A 12,412-nucleotide genomic window follows, 5' to 3' on the forward strand; every position below is an offset into this window, starting at 1 on the left:
GGGTACTTTTCCTCTCAGGATTGTCCCCACCTCATTGAGCAGGATCAAACTTCCTTATTATTATTTTATTATTAGCACTGTGCATTAATAATCCATCAATTTTATATAGCGCTTTATCATAGACACTCAAAGTCGCTTTACAGAATTAAGGCATTATTCTTTCACTCCACACTTAGTGGTGGTAAGCTACTATTGTAGCCACAGGTGCCCTGGGGCAGACTGACGGAAGCGAGGCTGCCATAGTGCGCCATCGGCCCCTCCGACCACCACCAACACTCACTCACACACTACATTCATACTAGGCAATGTAGGTGAAATGCCTTGCCCAAGGACACAATAGATACCACTGGGGTGACTGCCACCCCACTGTGGCACCTGGAATTCTCAGTGGTCTCCCATCCAACTACTAACCAGGCCCAGACCTGCTTAGCTTCCGAGATCTAACGGGATCGGGCAATGACAGACTGGTGTGGCCTGCATTAACCAGCCCTCTGTATGGTAAAAATGCAGCGGTTTAAAAACCTGTTTTCCCAAACACAAAAAATTTACTTCTTTCAAAAATGAAGACCTACTGGATGATGGTCAGTAGATAATCTTCAAATAATGTAGACTGATGGACAGACTTACTGCATTAGCTCAGATCAATAGGACGGTTTCTGTCCAAATCTTCCTCTTTTTCATGCACTGAGTAGGGCAAAGTTACAGGACCTCACGGAGCACCCACATTAAATTAGGGGGAAAAAAAATATCATTTGGTTTTTTAAGTTGTTTTAAAAAAAAATAATAATAATAATTTCTTTAGTTTTGTACATTATTAAATGTTTGTGCAGCAGACAGAGAAGTCCATCTGCCTCAAGTGTCACTTCCTCAAATGTCAGTGTGTTTGTGTGCACTGACATCACATTAAACAAGCAAAAAGCTAATTTAAATAGGACGGTCTGCACCAGTTCTGCTCGTGCACAAGTAATTGCTGCAATCTTAGTGAATTCCGCGCAGCAGGTGAGGAAACTGAAAGGATTTAGGGAACTAACTGGAATACCACCTTTTTTATCAGATCTTTGTGAATCCGCCCCTGAGTGTTTATGATAAAGCGCTATTAAAGGGCTGTGTAAATAAACAAGATTAGTGTGGATTAACTAGTGGCAGCTTCTACATTGTCATTTAATCTTGTGTCATGTAAAGTGATGTGCATCATTAACCGGTTTTGTTTGGGAACCGGTTCTTAGTCAGACGATTCTTTGGAATCACTAACAAAAACCCTTTACAATTCTGTATCGGTTGTTCCCGGGCTGTGCCACCACTGTAAACAAGCGCACCCCACTCGCAAATTTGCGATGATGTCACACACACACAAGCTACTGCTTGCACATCACTTTACATGACACGAGCTACTGCTTGTGTGTGTGTGTGTGACGTCATAGAAAAGGCTCCAAAGTTAAAGATAAATAAGTACTGTTGTTTATGGAGGTTTCCTTTATCTATGTCTGATGTGTGAGGAAAATGTTATTCGCCGCTGTTAATGCCAGAGGTGAACACACATGACTCCAGTTCGCCTCTGTGAGGAGCTGTGCAGTAAAATAAATATAGATGGTGCGCTAGCGCCCCCTCACACACGGAAGTCAAAAGCTGAATAAGTTTCACTTCTGGGCCATCCAGAAGTTTATTTCCAAATAAACATTTGGAAATTACCAAATTACTCCAAAATAACAGATACACACACTCGGGGTATTTGGAAGCCGTTGACAAAGTTTCAGGTTGAACAGGCACCATGTCGGGGAGATATTCGCTCCACACACACACACACAGACCTTTTTTGCTTTTATAGATAGACTGGTACAGTGCCCGTCGGAAGTATGCATTCATGTGGGAGCTTAAGTAGAGTTGTCAATTATGGCCAAATGAGTATGTGTTTGAAGGTTGGATGTACAGAGAGGTGTACATACTCTGTAGTATTATAAAGGGGTATATTTGAGGGTTCAAAATGTGGGTGCAATTTTCCTGGTTTAATTCTATGGGACATGCGCATGATAAATGTGTTTGTTGTTTTTTTTTATTCACTTTTATATTTTTTTGTTTGGTGTGTTTTTTTGGAGTCGTGTATTTTTTTAGCTCTCTGTTGTGTTTTTGTGCATTTTTTGTATAATTATTGTTTTTGTTGCCATTGTCGTGTTATTCTGTAGTCATTTTGTGTATTTTTTGTGAAAATAGTTAGTTATGTGAATTTTTTGTGTATTTTGATCCATTTTCATATGTTTGTTGTATTTTTCTGTAATGTATGATTTTTGGAGTCATCATTATGTGTATTCATTGTAGTGTGATTCTATTCATTTTGTGTACTTGTATCAATAATTTTTTTAAATGATTTTTTTTTGTTTTACTAATTTAGTATATTTTTATTATAAATAAATACCGTGTGTGTTCCCGTGAAATGTTTGAGACGCTGATAACCAAACTCCATAGTGATTGTAGCGCCAATCAAAAAAACAACAAAACTGCGCAAAACAAAATGTAAAGCTCCACAATACATGAGTGAGTATGTAAATTAAAGTGTTATCTACAATTCGTCTGTCTTTTTTTTAAAAACCAAAATCATTGTTTACCTTCGAACCAAGTGGTCACAGCTTAACTTCCATGTGCGGCACCACAGAGAATCTACAGTTTTCCAGATGGAGTATTGAACGGGTTGAGTTCAATACCGACTCTAATGAAACAATGCGTTAGTGAGCAATTACACAGTTATATGGTTTAAACAATGAGAAACCTGTCGGTAAAAGACTCACCAGTGACTGACCGTTTCAAATGACGTATTGAAAGAGCTCCCGTTTTTGAGACGCGACGACAGCATGTCAGGCACAGAGATGGAGACGGAAGAAAGAGTGGACTATATATAAATATATATATATATATATATATATTTTTTTTTTTTTTTTTTTTTTTTTTTGGGATCACGTGGATAATAACCATGACATATTCACTTAAATAACTTTTAGCACTACTAAAACGTTTTTAATATTTACTTTTTTTTTAACCCAAACAAACTGCGACGCAGTGACATCATGAACCCGGAACCTGAAGTAGCATGCTCAATACCGCGCTCATTACCAAGAGGGCCAAAAACAGGTGCACACACTTGGGGTATTTGGAACCCATTGACTAAGTTCAGGTCGAACTCATACCACGTCTTGGAGATAGTCGCTCCGCACGCACGCATGCACACACACACGCACACACACACACACACACACACCTTTTTTTGCTTTTATAGATAGATAAAGTCATGAAACTGTTAGGGTTGTGGAAGGTTTTGGGCTCTCACCTGCAAATTGTTCATCCATGAAAGTATGTATAACATAACACCTACAGTCAATAACAGGAGCAGGAAGCCACGTCTTGGAAGAAAAAGACTGTTGACTTTTGGTGTGCTTCTTGATTGGTTGTTCATAGTGAGTGAGGGCTGACTGCAGTGTACTTCAACCAATTCAACTGGTGCAGGACTGAAGTACACCTAAAAAAAACAAAAACAAACAGATGCTCATAAATCAATTCCCATTTATTCAGTATTACAAGTGTTGCTCTTAGGAAGTGCAATCTGATTAATACATTTAGATTAAAAAAATATATTAAGTTTCTTCAGCTATTGATGCTTTTGACAACACTTGGTGGTGATGCTTGGAAACTGCTAATAATTTAAAGGTTGTGGTTATTGATACGGATATGTATGAATAGACTGCCAATCTATTCATACGCAGCACCCCTCATTGGCCAGTTTAAGTGACATGATAGGTGCACCAAGTCTTGTGAGTTTTATTTTAGCTCATTTATTTTAAGCTACCCTGCTAACCATTTTATTTTAGCCCTAACCCTAACCCAGAAAATACCATAAAATGTTTTGTTTTTTTCATATAAGTATTTTTAAAGGTGGATTTTGCCGTGCTAAATATGTTGAAATAAAAAATATATATGACAAAAGTGGGATTTGAACCGATCATTGAGTACAGCACCAGCAAATAATATTTTGCTCGTCAACATGAGTCAAATTCTTTGATATCTTCTTTCATATACTTGAATTGTTTAAAGAGTAAGTACACCCTAAAACTACTTTTTTCTGTTGAATGCATATATGATTAGGAATGAAGTAATGTAGTTCATTGATCCTACTCTAATTGTTCACATTTTAGTTTAAGTATTTAAATGTTGCATTTTAGTTGTAAAATGTGACTACCCTCTATGGCATGGGTCACCAACATGGTGCCAGAGGGCACCAGGTAGCCCGCATGAACCATGTGAGGTGCCCTCAAGATCTCTTGTCACCAATGAGCTCTACTTTCCAGGATTCAAAGGTACAGAGATAAATACATAGAACAAATGTGTTTAGGCAAGGCGAGGCAAATTTATTTGTATAGCGCATTTCATACACAAGGCAACTCAATGTGCTTTACATGATAAAACATTCAATTGTTTAAAATCAATAAGAACATTTAAAATCATCAGTAAAATCAATTCAAATCATCAACAAATACATTATATCAACAACATGACCAAAAATATCTCTCTCAATCATACGCAGTAGAGAAAAAAAGTGCCTTTAACTTTGATTTAAAAATGTTCACATTAGATGCTGACTTCAGCTCTGCTGGCAGTTTGTTCCACTTACGTATTTGCAGCATAACAACTAAAAGCAGCATCACCATGTTTACTGTGAGCTCTGGGCTCCACTATCTGACCTGTGTCCATAGATCTGAGAGACCTGCTGGGTTCATACCTGACTAACATGTCACTGATGTATTCTGGACCAAACCCATTCACAGATTTATACACCAGCAGCAGAACTTTAAAGTCTATTCTGAGGCTGACTGGGAGCCAGTGTAAAGACTTTAAAACTGGAGTAATGTGCTCTGACCTCTTTGTTCTGGTTAAGACCCGAGCTGCAGCGTTCTGAACCAGCTGTAGCTGTTTGATGCACTTTTGGGGGATTCCTGTCAGAAGACCATTACAATAGTTCAGTCTGCTGGAGATAAAAGCATGGACCAGTTTCTCCTGATCTTTCTGAGCCATTAAACCTTTCACTCTGGAGATGTTCTTTAGGTGGTAGAAGGCTGTTTTTGTGATAGATTTGATCTGACTGCTGGATGTAAGATATGAGTCAATCAGAACACCAAGGTTTTTGACTTGGTCTTTAGTTTTAGTAAAGTAAAAGAAGAGCTTTCCTGAAATAAATGTCTTACATTCACCCATATTCCTTTTATTACTTTTTAGAGGCCAGTTTCATGCACAGCTTCTTTAAACATTTTAAATGTGACAATGGAATCAAATACATTAGTTCATGTAACCTTAGTGTGTATGTTCATAATCTCAAAGCAATGCCGACTTAGGCATGTCCTATTGGGAAGAGGCCTCGTGGAAGGCCCATGACACACTTCGGGGACTATGTCTCTGAGTTGTAGTGATTTACCTGCTGTTGAATTCCTTTATTCACTTTGTTCTCCACATCCGCTCTGCATCCAACTGACTCTGTTGACTCACTCCTTGGCAGGGGGAGCAAAAGGCTGCACGTCACAGTCAGTGAAACATAATCGCACGACGCAGCCTGTGTGTCTGCATGATAAGACCTCCAGTCCGTGCTCACCAGAAACTCTCGTGGTGACGTGACTAAAGCACATTTAAGAACTATCTAATCTGAATTGAAGACAATTTGAGACTTTTTAAGGCCTTTTATTTGTAAAAAAAATATTTAACACATTTTAAGGACCATCGGTCACCCTGTTATGAGATTCATCCAATGCTATTTTGAAGTCAACACAACATATTGACTTTTGGCCAGAGCTGTTAGCGTCGGACGCAACTAAAAGTGGCGCCATCTGAGAACGCAATGCATGATGGGCAATTGTCACATTGATTCTTGTTTAGGGATGGACAGTCATCATGTGTATCAAATATGAGGCTGTTTGACCGTTGTATATGACAGTTATAGCGGTTTTTCAATTATGGCGTGCAAAATGGCGCCAGTCAATCAGTTATAAATCACTGTCAGTGAATTTGATGTGAATCCATTGAAAAGTAGCCATGATACAGCACTGAAAATATGATGGTGAAGGATTTTCCAGTGTTATCATAGGCCCCTCCCACTGATCACAGCCTGTTTTTTCTTCATCAGCGATCTGCTCTCATCTTATAAGATTCATCCAACACTATATTGAAGTCAACACGACAGATCGCCTTTCCGCTTGAGCTGTTTTTGAATGCAAAGCATGGTGGGTATCAAATATGAGGCTGTTTGACCTTTTGTGTATGACAGTTGTAGCGTTTTTTCTATTATGGCGTGCAAAAAGGCGGCAGTCGAGAATGCAAGGTGTAACATAGTTAATAAGGTCTGGATTAAATCCAGCTAAATTGTGCAACAATGACACCTGCTGTCAGAGTTAAGCAACTGCAAAGTAGAAATCGCAAGGGATTCTGGGTAATCACAAGTGATTATGGTTAAACACAAGCGATTATGGGTAAACACAAGCGATTATGGGTAAACACAAGCGATTATGGGTCAACACAAGCGATTATGGGTAAACCCTTAACAGCAACGAGGGATTTATCGAAGGTAACTGCCTGCTAATGCCTTTAAATTACAATTAAAGTGTTGTTAATGCACATACACAAGTAAAGATGGCTATATCTGGTTAATGGTGATAACTTGCAACAGTATTTCCACCATGTTTTTAATAAGTAAAAGCTCTGTTTTGACCATTTAAAAGTATGCTAAAATATTGCAAGCTGACATTAGCATTTTACCATCTTCTAGGCTAGTGTATGTGCTGTAACGTTGAAGATTCATCTTTCTACTCTGTGTGTCATATTACAATGCAGGTATGTTGTGCTGTGCCATAAGTTAAGGAGTGTTGTTAAAAAAAAACCCACAAAAGTTTACTATTTCATGTAATTAGTCTTTTGCTAATTTGTATAGTTTGTTATGTGTTGCAAGTTAAAGAAAGAAAAAAAAAAATGTACTTTTTTATACTGTTGATAAAAATACCCAAAGTAACAGTCCAGCTATTTTGTTTGATATTTTTCTGTATATGTCTATGCTGTTTAAATTAAGAATGACAATATTACTTATTTATTTACATTCTGTCAATATGCCTCAGTTAATTATCCGCTATACGATCACAGTATGTCACCATGTCCTGTAGCAATTATAAATATATTTATCTATTTCATGGGTAATCCCTGAACAGCAACTAGGGATTTACCGAAGGCTGGTGTATGTGCTGTAAGACAGAGTAGGAAGCGTCATCTTTCTACTCTGTGTGTCTTATTACAATGCAGATGTAATAAATAGTTGTTACAACCCACATGAGCGGCTCCAGAGACTGATTCACTGAAGGCAGCCTATTATTACATACTGTAGGTCACAAAGACATGATGGGTATTTTTTTACATTGAGTCTTGTTTAGGGATGGACAGTCATCATGTGTATCAAATATGAGGCATGAGTTTAAACTTTGTATATTAGAATTATATGCATTTTTCTATGATGACGTGTACCATGAACTTTAACCCCTACTTATTATTTACTGGTAGGTCATACAGCTTTGGTGCAACGTAATAAAATACTCCACTTGAGATTAGCTTTTCAGAAATGTAAGCATCCAACTTGTACGATAAATTTTCGCAGAGATATGGAAAAGTTTGTTTTTTGACATTTTAAAGCCAAAAGAGGTCGACTGCACATCCTTGACATTGCCCCTATGAGATGACATATGTATCATTAGTGCTGCATTAATAGCCTAGGAGGAGGTCCACGACAAAGGAATTGCGGAAAAGTTGCGGCAGAAACAGAATAACAACTCCTACGAGAACAATTGCCAAATACCATAATGCTGATTCTTACCTTAGCACAAGTTCACTGGCAGACGAAAAGTAAGTCTGACAAAAGCTCAGTGTCACCTTCTTTTTGACTACTGAAGTATTTCCTCCTCCCTTTGGAACGGTTATGCAAACCTCAAACAAAAGCAGGATTGTATTCATAGCTTCAGGTGTTGCACAGAAAAACACCCTGTCCTAAGCCTATCACACACCCTATAATGGTGCGTCACACCCAGTCTCACTTGTCATTGAGCAATATTGTAAGCATTTTACGTACGAAGCTCTTAAAACATAAGACGCGTCAAGTTTGCTATATTATTTTTTATTGGAAGACAAACAATACAAGTAGAAACACAAAACCATAAAAAAACAACAACAAAAAAACAAACAAAGTACAGGACGGTAGCATATTAGTTATACAACTTACAGTTAATATATACATATAAAGCAAAAGGAGGATGGTGTGTGTGTGTGTGTGTTTTTAATGTCCCCAAAAGTACTGATGGACAAACTGACTGATGCAATAGGTTTAACCTGAATGAGTGTCCCCTATTTAGATTTTGTGTGTATGTGTGTTTTGAATGTTCCCAAAAGTAGTTTAAAAACATTAAAAAGTTCCAGAGTAGCCGTTCTGTTCCAATCAAATGCCTGCTTGTACCCCATTCAATGGAGCCCATTGGTTAACATATACAACAATGTGTGCGTGTGATAGGGGATTGGAGGGGGTGGAAGAGTCTTTTTTGCACATCATTTTAGCGTTCACTCGCAGTCCAATGCAATGGATAATTAAGAAAAAAAAAAAGCAAAGATAGAGTATTCTCTCTGAGTAACATTGCTTTAGTTTATTTTTTATTTTATTTTTTGAGCAGTTTTACAACATTCACATTAATCAGTTATAAAAGCTCAAGAAAGGAATAGGCTGAAGCTAGAAAGTGTATACGCCTACCCCGTAATCAATGTAATAAACATTTAGATTATCCGGTGATACAGCACAATTCGGTCTGTATTCAAGATAAGAAATCAGAACAGCATATTTGATTCAAGGTGGTTAGGACTCAGCCACATCCACTTAAGTATCACAATGAATATCACAATTTCCATGCTTTGTTTTTTTTTTATGTTTTGTTTCACACAATTTATGACGTCATTGAAAATAATCAGACTTTTCCACTCAAACAGTTACTCAGTACTCACAGTACTCAAGTAACATTTTCTTCAAGTGTTCCTTTTTTGACTTCCACTCGAGTAGCTGTCCAGGTCACCACCTTTCACTTCCACTCCAGTAACATGACTTCAAAGTAACATTACTTCTACCTGAATAAATATCCTGGCTACTCTACTCACCTCTGTTTGATTCTGACACAAAGTTTTAAAACGGCATCAAGAACAACAAATGTACATATGTATTTCTACTACTAATCCTCTTTGAGGTTGACATTACATAGACATCAGACAAAATTTCTTCCTCAGTTTCTCATTTACAAATTACTGATAAAAGAAAAGAAAAATGTCTGTACACTGGTGACCACATTCTATGATCAAGCAATGTAATAATATCCATAACCAGGTGCGTGTACAGCCTCTGCATCATGCGCCTGTTTACGCAGCAATAGGAGGATATGAAGTAAATTTTCCATAGGCAGACACACACACCGCTAGGTGCCTGTACCTGTCCGTGAATCATCTTTTACCATATTGCAAATACTTTCTCAACCATACACATACCTGTCAAGTTTTGGATTTGAAAATAAGGGAAATTTTCTGGTGCCCACTACGAGCCGTCCCACCCGCCCAACCATACTCCAGTATCCCTTATATTTTAAGATAGGTGTACAAGAAATCTAAAATACCCACTTGTCAACCACATATTAAATACAATTAAGTGATTAGAGTCTGGTAGGTTGACCTTTATTAACATTAAAATGCTGTGAACATTCCTACTAGGGCTGGGCAATATGGACCAAAACTCATATCTCAATGTTTTCTCAAAATGGTGATATACGACATAAATCTAGATAATTTTATTAAATAAAGTCTGACCAGAAATACAATTCTAGGTTGAATTTGCTGATGCTAAATGCCACACAGGTACATTTATTAACAAACAGCTGATCATTATGTGCACTCATTAATCATCTAACTGAGCTTTACATGTTGTTCTGAGAAGTAAAAGCAGCAACTCCTAAAACTAGTATTTTGTTTCATATGATATATGAAATATTATAGTTTTTTATATCGCCAAAATAGAAAACTCAATACATCTTGAATCTCGATATATCGCCCAGCTCTATTTCATAAATTATAAAACAGCCTAAATAAAAACATAAATGTGTATATGACGCACATGTGTTTATTTAATATACTTACAGTTTATATACAAGTCAACACGTTGCATATTTACTGTTTATTTCACATTGCTTGTCTTTAAGTTAGACATTAACATTTTATTTTCATTATATATTTTCTTATAATTTCTCATGCTCACTCATGTGGTTCTCTGGTATTCACTAATGACTTATTAGACACATTTATTACAGACTTTACATCCTTTAACACTTTTTAAAGCAGTGTATATTTGTGGAGCTTGTGATTGGCTGATTTTTCATGGTGACTTACGTTGTTCCTTCTTCTGTGGTAGACGTTAAAATCTCAGTTATTAATCTAACAGAACGTGTAACTGTGTCACATCCTGCTGCTCTTTAGGAAGATAAACTTTCTTGTCACATTTTACAACGTATTTACACCAGTTCTTTGTCTTTTTTTCGCTGGAAAGTCTTCATTCATTCATCTCTCTTCTGAGTTGTTTCCGGGTTTGTTGCCGCTGTCGGCACTAATCTCGGGAGAACTGCCTCTCAGGCCATTTCAGGTGGCAGTTCTCGTGAGGCTAGTGACGGCGTTCAGTTTAGTGAGGCATCTTTTATTTATTATTACATTAAAATATGGGATATTTATGGGAAAATGCTAATACGGGAAAATTTATCAGTTGACTGTATTTAAGGAGCAATCTGATCTGGGGGGTTTGTGAGCTTTCCAATCAGAGAGAATAATGTCTGAGAGCTGTTGATAATTTTTAGCAATAACTTTAGAGAAGTATTGCTGTGTCGCTTTGAATAACCCATTGACGTGCAATGTCAAGAGTTGGCAAGAGGGCGTTTTGAAGTATTTCCAGTTTCTGGAAAGTGTGTTTAATATTTCTAATAATGTCACACACATGGATACCAAATAATATTTCAAGAAGATATGCGAATTTGAATGTTGACAGTCTCCAAAATATTTTAAGAAATCAGGCCTCAACGTTTCTGTGGGTTTCTCACCTACCTGAGCAGCCAGCTGGTGGGAAATAACAGTAGCTGTACATTTGTATTACTTTGCATTAACCCAACAGCATTGGTCGTCAATAGATGTTTCAATCAGTTAAATATGATTCACATCCACAGTTAATGTCTTTGTCTTCATTTGTGTTTAATCAAAGCGCAGTGGGATCATTCATTCAAAAACTCTTTCATTTTAAGGAGCCAAACTCTATTTCTCGCATTTCCTCGGATGAGCTGATGTGTGATTATCTTGTTTGAGTCAATGTGCTGCTGCAGTAGAGAAATAATGGAATATGTGTGAAATTGAGTATTTCTGTGGTCAGAAAAGAAATAAAGAGGGAAAGAAAGCTATTTGTGTTCCTGCAGCCAGCAAATCCTGGTGAGTATTTCCACCAGCTAAACTGTAGTTGTGAATTAACTCTGCTGCTGCTATGATAAAAACACACTCCCTGCAGCAGAGTTTGTCCGACTCCTAATCAGAATAGATGCTTAGCTAGCCACGTGTTTTACTTTAACGGCCGGTTTATTGGCCGAAACTAATAACAATAGCCAAAGAATGTTTGTCAGCTGTGGACTTCCCTTCCCCTGAAAAACGGAAGTCTCCTTGCTCTAAAACAAATCGTTTTAACGTTTTAAAACATTCAAGACTTTTCTTGTTTAAACATGGAGTGCTTTCTTTTTGTCTTCAACTAGCATATTTAGCAAATAAAAGGAAATCACAATTTTCAGGAAATAAAAGTTTATGTGCCTTTTCTCCATTTCTCTCATGTTGACTTGTTCGTGGATTTGCCATGGTGCGTCAAATATCTCAACATCACAATCACAAATTATGTAGTCTTTAACTAAACTGAAAACATGATACTCACTTTTTAAAAAGCTTGTTCTCCTGGCTTGTGAGAGGGTGAAGATATCCACCTTTGGAATGTTCGATCCTGGTATTACAGCTCAGGTTTTTGGGTTTCAGGCAGAACCAGGGATACAAAATACAGTAAGCAAAACAAACTGTGGGCCAGATAACAATGTTATAGTTTTCAATAAAGTGAAAAAAATAAATAAATAAAAAAATGCTTCAACGTCACTGACCGATCTTTTTTTTTTAGAAAATGCCTGTTTTCTCAGCTTTTTGCTCTGAAACTGGCGATTTGTGTAAGATCTCTTCAACTGCTAATTACGGAAGAACTAAACAAGCTAGAAATAATTTTTTGATGAAAGTAGAGACTTTAATCTTTCAGAGTCTGGTG

The 12,412-nt window shown here is 37.2% G+C and overlaps 1 protein-coding gene and 1 pseudogene across 1 annotated transcript in view; both read right to left on the bottom strand.

Annotated features, from left to right (window-relative positions):
• LOC114464395 (NXPE family member 3-like) overlaps window positions 1-7,966 on the bottom strand; it is a 28,077-nt gene extending 20,111 nt beyond the window's left edge. The window contains exons 1-3 of the mRNA XM_028448517.1: window positions 7,883-7,966; window positions 5,453-5,525; window positions 3,317-3,505 (exon numbers count right to left, since the gene is read on the bottom strand). Coding sequence (XP_028304318.1) covers window positions 3,317-3,442 — 126 coding nt within the window. The 5' untranslated portion in view covers window positions 3,443-3,505; window positions 5,453-5,525; window positions 7,883-7,966. The remainder of the gene's footprint in view (window positions 1-3,316; window positions 3,506-5,452; window positions 5,526-7,882) is intronic.
• LOC114466245 (uncharacterized) lies at window positions 364-482 on the bottom strand (annotated as a pseudogene).
• Window positions 7,967-12,412: the final 4,446 nt, after the last annotated feature.

This window comes from Gouania willdenowi, chromosome 6, assembly GCF_900634775.1.
Source record: "Gouania willdenowi chromosome 6, fGouWil2.1, whole genome shotgun sequence".
Taxonomy (NCBI): Eukaryota; Metazoa; Chordata; class Actinopteri; order Blenniiformes; family Gobiesocidae; genus Gouania; species Gouania willdenowi.